The sequence below is a fragment of the Cupressus sempervirens genome, chromosome 10, assembly GCF_028749045.1.
Source record: "Cupressus sempervirens isolate cs-2001-9-10 chromosome 10, ASM2874904v1, whole genome shotgun sequence".
NCBI classification, from domain to species: domain Eukaryota; kingdom Viridiplantae; phylum Streptophyta; class Pinopsida; order Cupressales; family Cupressaceae; genus Cupressus; species Cupressus sempervirens.
The window spans coordinates 430,101,984-430,116,304 of NC_143127.1; the positions used below are offsets into that span (position 1 = coordinate 430,101,984).

Consider the following 14,321-nt stretch of genomic DNA (forward strand, 5'->3'; position numbering starts at 1 on the left):
TTAAATATTTCTTTAAATGACATAAAATTTTCTATTTTCCATCTACAATAAAGACAAACTATAAATTTTACCATTAAATGTACAACTTCACAAACTTCACTCACCTCCTACTCCACAATCCACCACACTAATAAAAGCAGGTACTTTGGCGCTTGCGCCCCTTGTTCTAATATAGAATATGTGATAATTTTTTTAATTATAATTAAATTTGAGGGCATATATCATATAGACTAGACAAAATCAACAATGTCCTAATCCTCGAACAAAGCTAGCCTTAATTATAACATACTGCATTATTCAAAATCAATACTTCAAATCGAACTACGCAAAATTTCACCTAAATTTCAAATCACTAAAAACAAACTTCATAAACAAACTTCAGTGTACCTATTGCAACTTATTTTAAGGCGCAATTGCTAGTATTACTATAGATATGGTTGAATTCCTTCAAGCCAACATAGATAACATAAAGGTTGTGAGAATATTATTATTGTGATATAATAATTATAATGATATATATATATATATATATATATATATATATATAGAAGAGTGGCATCCCTTGGTGAAGGGGTGCCTCTAATTGGTATAAAGGAATAATGCATCTTCCTCTCAACAACGAAATGAAGACATGGTCTATTTTATTGAGAAGCAACAATGGTCAAGAAGACAGTCGTATCTTGTCTATGGTTGGGAGGGCAAATCATTGCATGTGCTAAACAAGCACTAATATCAACACTAAGGAAAATTGAATTAAAAATAGATAAGATGGTAAACTCTTGCAAGGATACTAGTTTTTCTTGAAAGATAGGAGGCCAAATTGATCAAATTACAAACACATTTAGTGGAGGATGTGTTTTGATCAAAGATGCACACGTGGAAGTCAAGCTAAATTAACTCCATGAAAATGTTATATGGAGAGGATGAGGATTTGAAGGAAGCGTATGTGTATATCCCCTACAAGGAAGCAATGAGTTGTTCAGGGGAGCATATTCACGCATATTTGAAGGACTAAAGCACAAGAATATTAAGGACAAATAGAGCAAGTGTTTTCCCAACCATTTCAATGTAAATAGAACAAGGTAAGATAAATCTATTTCTAACCACATCTCTACAAAAATTTGTTCAAGGATACAAGATATGTCATTTAGTAAAGTAAGTTTTCATGACCCAAGATTATATCAACCTTTATTAGTACCTAGGCAATAATGGTGTGTTTAGGCATGTATTTTGATTTAGATTGCTTGTAATTCTTTTTCCCCCTCCAAGAAGGCACATTTTTTGGCTTCTAAACAAACTAATGACACTAAGCAAGTAGCAAATTGATTTTTGAAGGAACATTTGAGGTAACATGTTTTGCTATTTAACATTGTAAATGATAGAGATTAAGCATATGGGTGCTTCCAACTAACATTACGCAAGAAGCTTAACACTCACTCAAAATGGATGGTCACGAAAAGGTGATTAACAAGAACCTTGTAAGCCTATTGTGTTGTCTAATGGAAGTAAAACCTAAAGTATGGGACTAGATCTTGGCACAAATAAAATTCACTTTTTTAGTCAATGAATAAAGGTTTTGGATTAAGTTTCCAATTGTTTATGGGCAAAGTACAAAAGGTGTCATTAAATTGCATATACCCAAGAAGTGGAGGACACAAACAAAATATTTCCTAAAATGTATAAACAAGTGCACATACAAGAGTAACGTGCAATATAAGCAACACAAATATTAAAAGATGAGAACCAAAAATTCAAGTTGGTGACTTGCTCTTGGCACATTTACACAGAGAGGGTTCCCAAAAGGAGCACGCAAGTTGAAGTGATAGAATGTTAGGCCATGGAAAGTCTTGCAAACATTTGCATGAAATACACGTAAGATAAGAGTTGCAAAGGTAATTAATATACCACCACCTATCTTCAATATCAAAAACTTACACCCACATATAAAGAAGCAACCTAAAGAAAACAACACAACTTATAGAGGTTGATTAGATGCCAGAATTGCCAAAGAAAGCAAGAGAGGTGCTTCAACAAGTGAGATATACTAAAGCGATGAAGAAACACAAGAATGCATATGAGGAACCTCTAATTAGATAAAGGGTCGTGGAGTTATTAATGAAATGTGATCGAGTGCATCTACATTTGTTGGATATGACAAGGTAGCAATACACCAAACAAAATACACAAGTGCAATTTCATTATTCATTATGTTCTTAGCCAAGGTGTTAGGCGCAAGAGCATTTAAGCACACAAACAAGTGTAATTTCATTATTCATTATTTTCTAGTCTAAGGTGTTTGATTCCAGAGCATTCAAGTGCACAAACAATCCTCATCAACCAAAAATAGATCCTTTGAATAACTAGCTTATTCAAAACTTGTGCCCACAAAGTGAATTGTGTAGTAACAACTCTCAATAAAGCTATGCTTGGGCACAGAGGTTAGAGCTTGTGCACATGGAGTAATTGTCATATTGGTCACACACATATGTCAATCTCAACTTACTCAGAGTGCATTTGATCACTACTATAGGTTCATGACTAAGTTGTTCATTAGAACCTTTCGAGATAGTGCTTTGCAATGGTATTGCTCATGCAATCGTACACTCACTCAACCATGTTTTAAATAATCATTTGGCACTCATGCACTACAAATGAGGATTAAGTCACATAAACATGTCAACTTAGATCAATTACAAAAGAAAGATGTAAGATATTGATAAAATAATGAACCAGCAAGTACAATGAACAATTCTATTATCAATTGTTTCTTGTACCTTAATCGTAAAGATTTGGTGAAAAATGGATTACGTGGGAAACGGTTAGTAGAGGTTGGCAACCTAGGTAAATATATGTGAAGTCAAGTCTAGAAGCAAGAGACAAGTCAAGTGACTAAGAGTACGAATAGGTCAAACTACCCATTTTGAAGAGTAGTTACTGCAGAACCTACCTTGAGAGAAAGCATTTTGTATGTGACCTGAGCATATGAAAGGTCATTTATGTTTCCCTAGTGGATTTTTGCAATCTTTCTGTTTGAATATCATAATAAAGAAGTCAGTATTCTCTATCATTTTGTGTATTAATTATGTTTGTAACACTAAGGGTTGCATGATCTATGACATATTTTCATAGGGACCCCTAAATGCATCACAGGGGCATGTGGATTAGGCAATCTTCAAAAAATGGTAAATAAGCTTGCTATGTTATATTTCTTAAGTGTCAATAGAGACTACAACAAAACAAGAGCCATCTACTCTTCTAAATTGAGTTAGGCAGATGTTCTCAGGCTCCCACCATTATGTGCTACAAGTGAAGAGCACAATCCATAGCAAATAGTCAAAATTAGTAGGTTGCTCAAAACAAAAGGTGTTTAGTAAAAAAACCATCTTCTCAAGCTCCTACCTGCATTTGAATATTAAAAATTAGTGTGTAGCTCAATCAAATAAATGTCAAAAGATAATCCATGTTCTCACGCATAAGCCTGCACCTAAGCAACACGTTTGTCTTCTACATGAAGAGGAGTTGGAATGCTATGCTGTTAATCTATACTGGTCTTTGTACTTAGTAAAGGTAGTAATGACTTTCCTGAAGAAAGAACTAGCAACCTCCATAAATAATTCACCTAACCTCATAAATTTCCCCAAGATGAATTTTCCTACTCACACTAAATCAAGCTTTCTTATTTCAATCTTAGATTTATGAGAACAATATAGAACGTGAGTTATTGTTCAAAATAATTCCAGCAAGTGCATGGTGCAGAAATATTAATTGACCAAAAAAATATAGCATTAATCCTAGTAGTGATTTGGCTGTCAATGAGCCAAAACTTGCACTCAATATACAGTCCAGATTAGCCGTGTTGCACCTCTAATTTATGATTTTTTGGAATTCTAAGAACAATCTCTCTGCTCCACACAGAAATCTGTCACCAAAAATCAGTAGAAGATCTGGAATGATAATCTATCTACAAACTTTTCAACACTATATATATTTGATTTACTTGTATCCTCCTCTAAGAATAAAAATGATAATAAATATGACCTTCAAACCTAAAATGTAGAGCCTCGGAAACCAAAGTAGGATCCCTGCCAATTACAACATAAAACCATGAATTATAAAAGGACCTTTAAGAAGTAAGAAATGATGTTCTACACAAGTAGATTTCAGGATTACGCCTGCATTTCAATGTTTTATAAATTGATTCAAATAGGTAAAAACTAAAAACCCAAGTTTCGAGCTGTCAATCTATAAACAAGCCCATTTAACAACACCAAAACTAATAGTCATCCGGTTCTGGAAAGGAATCAATCTGTAAAGGAGACAACCAACTAATGCCTATTTTTATTAGGCTTATAAATAACGGGAAAATTAATTTGGACCACAGCCAACTACAACATAGAACCACTAATTAAAGAAAGATCTTTAGGAAGTATGAGATGATCTTTGCATGTAGATATAAGCATTCGGAATAAATTTGAAGTGTGATAGTTTGATTAATCAAGTGGGCCAATAACTGAGTCTTTAGTGTTTAAGTTTAGATAAATTTGTCACTGTTGTACTTGATTACACTTCATATCTGCAACTCGAATTGTTGAACTTCCAAGGAGAGAATATTAATTGATTTTTATATTTCTCTCTTGGCCATTTGATATTGGTATACTCTAAGAGACATGGTCATGAAAGGACACGTCTCCACAATGTGGAGCCATGTCTGTTCATGGCATGGCATGTCTGTTTATTGCAATTCGTAGATCTACGTAGAAAGTGAATGGATCAGTTGCTCAATCCAAATTATGATCAAATATTACTATGCTCGATCATTGCTTGGTCAATTCTATGCATGTATATCAGATCATTACTCGATCTGTACCAAGAGAATAATATAACCTGCAAATTCAGATTTCAGTGTGCTTTCTGTGATATATAGAGTTTTGATTTAATACAAGAATGATTTCTTTGTCTCCAAGGTATATGAAATGATCATTCTTATTGAGCACAAGAACTGTGTACAATGAACTGACATACATACACATACACATATATAATCAATACAAGCAATCATCCTTATATCTGACCGAAGCTACCATGTATTGACATTTCGCTATGAGTCTCTAACAAATCACCATCTTACGACACCAGAACAGATCATTGATTCATTAACCAGTTATAGGAAGTGCTTGATCTATTAAAGGAAAAACGAATGAATAAGTATTGTTAAGACTCACCTAGGGGGAAAATCAATTCATTGCCTGTTATTTACTCAAAAAAAACTTTTGACAAGAATTTAACCAGACAGCATAACACAGTCCTTAGCTGTGAATTCATAAGCTATTTATAACCAAAACCCATTTAACAACACCAGAACAACTGCTACTTACCCAGTTTTGGCAAGCACTGAATTTGTTAAGGTAGAAGCAAACCAACGAGTGTTCTTAAGGGGGACAATTAATTCATTGCCTTCTTTTTATTCAAAAGGGGAAATTTTAACAAGAATTTTGCCATTAAGACTGTGAGTACAAAATTAGAAAAAAAATATGTTAATCTAGTTAATTAAAGTTCTATATATATATATATATATATATATCAATGTCAATATCATGAGATAATGGTCAAAAACATCAGCACCCTACCGTTGTGTTTGCACACAATAAGTGAGTCAATGACACAATTAAATTCTTGTTTCACACTAATATTATAATGCAACATACATTATGGCAATCAGGCCGTGGATATCCTTTCAAATGTGGGGAGTGACTTTAAATTCAAATATGATCGGTATAATGTGGGATGATTTTATTGGTATCCCGCAGGAAGATTTACTGGCCTGTATGGCAGCGCAAGAGGTGGTGTCTGGTGGTGTGTGAGAGTTTATGGACCTTAGGTGATATATGCACCTCATTTTAATGATCTCTACCCTTTATACAGTCCTGTATGACTCATATTAAGTGGTTTTCCCCGTACTTATAGCTGGCAAGGTCCAGAGCTTTTTTGAGTGTGAACGTCAGGAAGGTGTCCTCACAGGGATAACCTCGAAGCTGTTTCTTTGGTGTTGGTGTATGAATGCAGGTGAATTTCACTTTGGTTATCTGCAAACAGCATTATGTGTTTCTTGGCCAAATCTGTGAGTAACAAATGAGGAAAATCTTCAAGATTGACAACCCCCTAGTGAGGAGTACATCAACTCCCAATACCAGTTTTGAACCAACACTGATGTGGCATCGACGTTTATGGCAAGGGGTCTTGAATTGGGGTCAGAAGAGGTTGAACGGATTGTGTGTGCTTGGATAGAGGAAGATTTGTCATATGGTATGAAATCCTTTCTTGCCATAGCTCAACGTGGTCTTGAATTTGTGTCCAATTCAGGGGAATGGCTTCATGTTGGTGAATTTATACCTCTGGAGTGCCCCCTTCTACTTTGGAGTGCAATGTCTGATGAGGAGGAGAGGGCAGAGACCCAAATTGGGTGGATGTCCCTCATGGACTTCCTCTGAGAGCGTGAGAATATGAAGAAGATGGATGCAGGAGCTTGAATAAAGGACGTGGGAGAAAAGAAGGTTCAAATCAGGAGAAGCCCACAACAGGACTCTCTAGTACAAATGGCTGATTAGGACAAAAAATCTAAAGAAATGTAATTTTCACAAGGCTGATTAGAGCCTCTGGTTATTTTGTTTACTGTTTCCAGAGCCGAGCACCGATGCTCTTTGTCATAGTTTTTTGGTATGTTTTGATGTTCCCAGGGTAGAGCATATCCACGGTCTTTTCTTACACCCCCTGGATTGTAATGGTGGTATGGGGGCATTTACTCTGTGGTTGGGGTTGATTTTGGGTAGCAGTGGCCAGCTTTTTTGTTTAAACTGGCTTCTGGGGGGTACTTTTGATGATGAAATTAGCTAGTATATAGTCTCCTTTTGATATTCTCTGTTATGTAATGATGATTTATATTATTAATAAAATCTACACTTATCAATCAAATGCAATATAAATGCCTTTTTTATGAATATTTTTCTTGCATGATCATTTTTCTTTAATCAAAAGTAAATCATAAATGGCCTGCCATGGTCATACAAAAGCTTTTTTATCAATGAATTATTCTCTTTTATCTCAGATAAAGAATAAATTCACCAATAAGCAATATCAGATCTTTCTCCCCTAGCACTTACTAAATCCTCCAGAAGGTTATCTCTTCTCCACTATCTAGCAAATCTAACAGAGGGCTATATTTCTCACCTATGCCTGGGATAAAATAGCATCTATTCTTACCAAGAATCTAGCAACTGGTAGGATATATTTCTTTCCTAGACCTATAGAAATCTAAGTGTGCATATTTCTTTCCTAGACCAAGGCACCAAGTAAAACCAACAAAGAGGTACTGCCAGTGGGTTTATGACTCTAGAGAAAATCTGCTGGTGGGCCAATATATCACTTCTTCCCTAGTTACATAGCACTCTCCTGATGGAGGATGGTCAAACATGAGTAAAATGAGTCAAGTTTTAGAGTTAAGATGACTATGAACCACAATATGAGCTTTGAAATGGATTGTGTCTAGTGCTACTCATGCTCCAACTTATCCTCATAGGTTTGATAGGAATGCATCCGCACTAGATGTATGCTTGAACAATATCTCCACTGTGTGTAGTTGCAGAATTTCAAGAACAAGGAATTGTAAGAGTCCATTGAAATGGTGGGTGCTAAAATCATTGTTGAAATCATTACAGACAACACCAAAAGTTGCAGGGTATCAAGTTTATTAGTGAAGACAAGATATAGGCACATTTTTCGAACACCGTGTTGCTTATTCCTCAACTTGGTGATGCAAAAGACTGGTATAGAGGTAGAGGGGGTGAAAGAAACGAACATCAATATTGAAAAGATTTAGACATGCATGACAAACCATCATCTTTTACAAGCCATCTTCAAGCCTTCTCCAAGTTCAAGTTAATGAAAGAAAGTTTATGAATTTCAATATTTCTTAATTTACTTGAAGTTTGCTATATAATCTTGATTATATGACATCATCTACAGTTCATTATTTTTAAACACTATATCATGTTTTTTAGACTAGATTTGAATCAAATACAATCATCTTAAAACGAATAGTGAAGGAATCGATGGCATTGAGTGTCCTGGTTATTAGCAATCTTTGGAATGTGTGGAGGCAATCAAATTTAGAAAGGATCCAAAAGGTCAAATTATTCATCTTGGATGATGATTGGTGGACTTGGTGTAGATTATACCTTGCCTTTCACTAAGCCCATCTTGAGTATGATTAGGTATGCTGATATGGATCAACTATGCTGAGCAATATACATGATGGTATGAAGTCCATGATTGAAAAACTAAAGCACCATAGAAACCAAGGAAAAAGATTCAACAAAAGAATTTATTAAATGGATGAAAATAATCATTGTGATTGTGAAAGAAGATGACCAAACTCTTGCACATTTGTGCATTTACATTGCCCCCCTATAGCACAAAGATACTTTATTTGCCCAAGAGAATGATTTCCTAGAGACATAAAAGTTGTTGAGGGATGCAAGGCTGCTTTTAGAGTGATCTTTCCAAATCTAGATATAAAGGATATTATTGGGACTGAGGCAACTTCAAAGAATCATAGCTTTATCACTCTTGGAGATAGGTGCAAGAAGGAAACTGAGACATTGTAATACCTTCATGGCTAAGGCTCTACTTACTTGCAACCTCTTGCAATAAAAATAATACTAAATGTAAGCATTGTTTTTTTTAACATTCTTATTAATTAACAGAGTTGTTAAATTTTTGTAGTAATTGCAACTGCTATCTCCCACTCCTGCCCAAGCATTTCGCCCTCTACAACAATGCTCTCTTGGTCGACTATGGGCTCTAGGGCTCTGGTCAATGGTGCCTCAAGATTTGTCTCTATTGGCGAGGATGTCTTGTTAAAGCAGTTCTCATTGGGAACTCTTCTAGGAGATTGGTTCATGGGCCTACAAATGCAAAGAACTTGTGGGTCCATCTCTCAAAGCCTCTTTCTATTGCTAGTGGACAAAGCTTTTCTCATGTTACCAAATCTACAGTTGCTCTTTCTCCAAGGCTTAATCTCAACCTCTTGCTTGTGCAAACAGCTCCGTTGTGGTGGTTTGTGGCCTTGATGTGGTGGATAATGTGGACTGCTACCAACGTTGTAGATTGGTTTGTACGTTTGATGTTTTATGACCACCTCTACTGAAACTTCATCTTGGTTGAAGGATTCCTAGAGACCCCTAGTTTCTAGTAACATTGAGCTTTTCCCTTGTGTTATGGGTTTTTTATTGCTGCATTTATTTCTCCTAGTGGAAGAGATTTGTTAATGAGCAATTTGTGGGCTTGGATGACTCACTCTCTTTTTGCTAAACTTTAGAAAGTCCCCTTCAACCCTCTTACTGAACCACAAAGTGTACATCCAGTGCAGGTTCGTCTTTCCAATCTTCCCCTTCATTTTTGAGAGAATTCTTGTTTTGAGATCATTAGCAACTCTATTGATTGTTTTTTAAAGGTGGATGATACATAGTATCCATTGATCTCAACACCTTTTCACGCATTTTGATTGACATTGACACCTCCACACCTCTTTTGTGTCCTCATGGTTGGGGATAGACCATAGACTCAATGGTTGGATTATGAGGGTCTCCCCTTTCAATGTCATCTATGGTATTCTATTGGTTACTTGAAAATAGATTGTTGTCTATCATGTCGTGAAGACACTACCACTTGCGAAAGGATGCTAATGTTGAGCATCTGACTATCCTAGCTTTTGACTCTTCCTCTAATGACTCTTCTCAAGTTGATGATGACTACCCTCAAGATGTTGCTCTTGTTGCTCATTTCACCTCCTTGGATCCTATGGATCGTACTCCACCTCTTGTTGTTAGTGCAACCCCCTCTAGCCACGTGGACCCTTCTCCAGCCACTGATTTTGTTCAACTCCAACCTTTGGTAGACGATGTATAGCCTTGTTAGCACTTTGTGCCTTGTGTTAATAGTCTCACATTGAAGACTTCTTCACTTGCTTCCCCTTGTGGTGGGAATCCTCATGATACTATTGCCTAAGCAGTTATTCATTGATATAGGAAAGATGATTCTTTATTATCTCAATCTTCTCCCCATGTTGTGGGTGAGTTGTCTATCCACCCTTGAGGTGAGTTACAAGCTATTTTGCTAGTGTGTTGTTAATGATTTGTCCTCAACCTTGTTGTAAATGGCCTTTTTGGTTTGTCTTTGTAAGGGCGACACCTTTGTTTAGTTGGTGTTTAATATCAAAAACATTGTTATAATCACATATTTTGTATTAAATGCCTTCAATTTCAACAAGGTTGTAAGTTCTTCAACTAAACACATGGGGGTAAATAATACTTTATCCACTTAATTAATTGTAACCAGTTAGCTATCAAAAGAGCAAATATTTTGTCTATGTGCGCTCCAATTGACACCTCTTGTCACATAAGCAACTCACGTACAAGGGATGTAACATATTGGGATGTAGCCCGTCAATGTGCAGACTTGGATGCACCTATTCCACAACTTACTATAGCCTCTTTAAAAGAAAAACAAACTCCCATATTGGATGCAACTAGTGGTCATGGAATTATGGCTACTTGTAATTCAAACGAACCAATTGAAGAGGTTGATGCTCTCAATAAAAAGCAATGTAAGAGTTATTGATTGTATTTTTTATTAATTAGACATCTTACATTGAATTATAAATTATCTTAATCACTACCAGTTGTGTTTTCAATTGTATAAATTTTTCAACAAATTACAAGTGTTTTTATAATATTATTCTATATATTTGCGTATGTAGTATTTACCACAATGTTTAAAATCAAAAAAGAGATGTTTGCACTTCAAAATAGGGTTGATATCTATCTTTACAGCTATTTTACCACTGTCATCCTCATCATCATTGTCATGCTCATCATCGATACTATTTCCATCCTTGCCCTCATCATTGCCATCATCACCATCACTATCATCCTCATTATCATCATCCTCATTGTCATTATTGTTGTTATCATCATTATATCCTATCAAGCCATCCAAATTTTATGCTTGCATTGACTTAAAATATGTCAACTCCTCATGAAGATCTTAGAAACTTGAGAATGATCAACATTCCACCCTTTGTAGGTGAAATGAAACTCTTGGTGTAAGTACTTAATGCTAGATATTATATTGATAGTTATGCAGTTCCATTAACTGCTTACACACATGTATGCAAACATATCCCTATAAATCCCACTATTATTTATCAATAAGAAAACAAGATTTCATCACCTACATATGGTATCAAAGCATTATTATTTCCTCTATGGCTATGATTGAAGTTGTTGGCTTGGCAAATCAGATATGAACATGAGCGAATAGGTGTTGAAATCATTGAAGGCAATTTCCTATTTTCGCAGTGAGTAATGATGTGGTGAAAAAGTTTTTAAAGTATGAGAAGACGATGGAGATGAAAGGTGTGGCAGCAAAAATAGTTGTTGGTCTGTGAAGAGCCACATTGACCCTTGTAGCAGTGTGAATTTTTTGAGTGTAAAAGAAGAAATCAAAGCTTGGGCCTGCTACATTAGGAGGAATGAATACTCATTTCCTTCCCTAACCTATAACCATGTTCCTCCGATCATGTTGATCTCTCTCTACCCTAGCAGAAACAGCCAAATATATCTCCTATGTGAAGCAAACTTTAAACGAGAACAAAATTTTGATCTAGGCACTCAACTGGCAACAAAGCAAATTTTTAATTTTTGTTCAAATAGATGAAGCAAAAATGAGGCACCCACTTCTATTGACCTAAGCACAACAAACAGGTCAATGTTGGGCTTGTGTTTGAATTGAAAACCTGGCAAGGGGTGTCCCTATCCATTCTTCCTAAGTGTGAACCACTACTTCAATATCTTTTGCACATATTTTCCTTATAGTAGAAAGAAAGGATTTACGCATTAAGAATAGGGGCATTTCATCCAACTTGTTGGTTCCCAAAACCACAAATTGGAAATCCAAGAGCAATATCAATTCTCAAATAGGACCACCCAATCAGCTCTGGCCAACGAAAGGGAATAATCCAAATTCCACCACACTTCAGGCGTAGCTACACATAGGTGGGTAGACCTTCACTTCAAACCTGATCACCTAGTTCAAAGATTTTCTATAGAAAATTTAAATCTTTGTGAGTTCTCCGATTGGCAAAATCCTTGAACTGATCAAAACAAAGTTGAATGTTGAGTGTTTTAACAGATTGAATATTTATGTAAGTTTATCAATAATTGATTAGATGCTTGCAAGAAAGAAGTATATAGATTTCTGACTTCAACTATAAATTTGATACTTATGCCAAGAGGCATATACAATGGCAGCAACAATTCCCAGCACGGGAATATTCCAAGGAATAATCTGTGTAAGGAAAAAAGGAACTCTTTATATACTGTAACAGTTACAATTGATCAAAAAAATTTAAAAAATTATAATTCTAGCTTTGAAGAATTGATTCAAATTCCTACAGTTACAAGTATTAGGCGGTGCATACAAGACGAATATCAAGAAGCTTTTGAAACATAAACATTCCCCTCCTTATTCATGGGGATACTAACCAGTGCCTCATCATTTAATAACAAAAATTGACAATGTCGTCTATAGATATATTGCTTCAGACAAAAACTGGTTTAAATGTATGCTTTTTCCACTGTGATTTAGTTCAGTTACGATATCTTGACATTTCAAATATGATCGAATTAGTATTGGTTTCATTTATTTAAAATATCAATAATAGAAGGTAGTAGATTCCTTAATGGCGGAATGGCAACCTTACCTTCTCTCGCATTCTTTCTTCTTTTCCACTACAGTTTTCTTCTGTTGGATTCATATCATCATAATTTATTTTCATTCGCCCAGCCATTTCATTCACCCTCTCTTTTTAATTGAATGTTTCTGGTCAAATTTCCTAGGTTGTCATTAATAAAGCTTATCATAATGTAATGGAGACTAACGCGGTTCAACAATTTGGAAAGTAATCAGAAGTAAATCCAACGAAAGGTGATTCTGCATGCATGCACGCATGTCCTACTATTCGCAAGGGGGAAGCACAAGCAGTTCAAAATGATGCAGTAGTTTCAGTCCCTAGTGAAACCCAGCATACGTGGCCATCCTATGGAAATGCAGGTGAATACAGAAAAGCCATCCGACTCTTATTTTATAAAGGATATTATCATTTGTAATCATCTTGCTTTGAAGGAAAAATGACTATAATGCAATGACATAAGTTTTCTCTGTTGACGTCTCAACCTCTACAGTGCAAGGTAGAGACAAATGCACTAGCAACATGCATTGGCAATGAATACATCTCAATAGAGATGTGGTAGTGGTATAATGCAAATAAGGCAAATATAAAAATAATCCAAATTGGTCTTCCTTTGTGAGAATATTGAAGGCACACCTCATGGAGATTTCAGTAGATACATTATCATTAGTTTTATATTTAAAAGATTAAGATATTTTTATAAGATAACCTTGTGAATTTATTTTTTCTGAGACTACATTCTTAATGCCAGATGAGATGGAATAACATAGGTGCAATTCTAATATGGAAATATCTGAGACAATTTTATTAACTTCAAAGAGGATGTTGCCGCTGGCATGCCCAAACTATAATTTTTGTTGTTTTTATCGTATGTTATTTTGCAACAGAATATGATAGTCAGGGCTTATAAAATGCATGCAGACGTTTATAGTTTGAATATTGAAGCGGATTTGCTTAAGTTTTAATGTTGGGTTCGATCTTTACAAAAGGTATTTGTCAAATCCAAAGGATTTCAAGCAATTGCTAGGTGTAAAATCAGATTTCATAATATTTATCAGTATCCTCCTACCATGTGCAAACTGGGAGCAATGAAAAGAAATTTGATGCTAAGATGTGCTCTGCTTGATGCATCAGGACACAATGTTTCACACCTAACTTTTCATATATCTAATTCAACATAGATGCAGATACCTAAACCTGGATGCAGCTCTAAAACAATCTGCACTAAAATCTGAATACCTGTTCACCATTTCTTTGAACTCTCTTATGCCAAATGTTAAATCAAGGCAAAAAAAATATTTCTAAAAATATTATAAGCCCAAAAGTATCTTATTTTTTTCAAGAATTAAGAATTTAGACATGATATTGATGATTGCATGGGTCCCATAGACTACTTTAGTCTCGTGGACATCATTAAAATCTATCATATCATATCATTCTAATTTTTTTCTAAAACTTCAAAAATTTAACTTGAATACTTTTCTTATTAACATATTAATTTTTTAAAATAATTAAT

At 35.1% G+C, this 14,321-nt stretch overlaps 1 protein-coding gene across 2 annotated transcripts in view; it reads right to left on the minus strand.

Moving 5' to 3' along the window:
* Nucleotides 1–3,647: 3,647 nt before the first annotated feature.
* LOC149534559 (Tautomerase/MIF superfamily protein) overlaps nucleotides 3,648–14,321 on the minus strand; it is a 31,222-nt gene continuing 20,548 nt past the window's right edge. The window contains exons 3-4 of one of the 2 annotated variants that reach the window (XM_089805212.1): nucleotides 4,047–4,082; nucleotides 3,648–3,919 (exon numbers count right to left, since the gene is read on the minus strand). In XM_089805212.1, coding sequence (XP_089661338.1) covers nucleotides 4,047–4,082 — 36 coding nt within the window. In that variant the 3' untranslated portion in view covers nucleotides 3,648–3,919. Of the gene's footprint in view, nucleotides 3,920–4,038; nucleotides 4,083–14,321 lie in introns of both variants that reach the window. The other variant, XM_089805211.1, reaches the window with a different exon arrangement.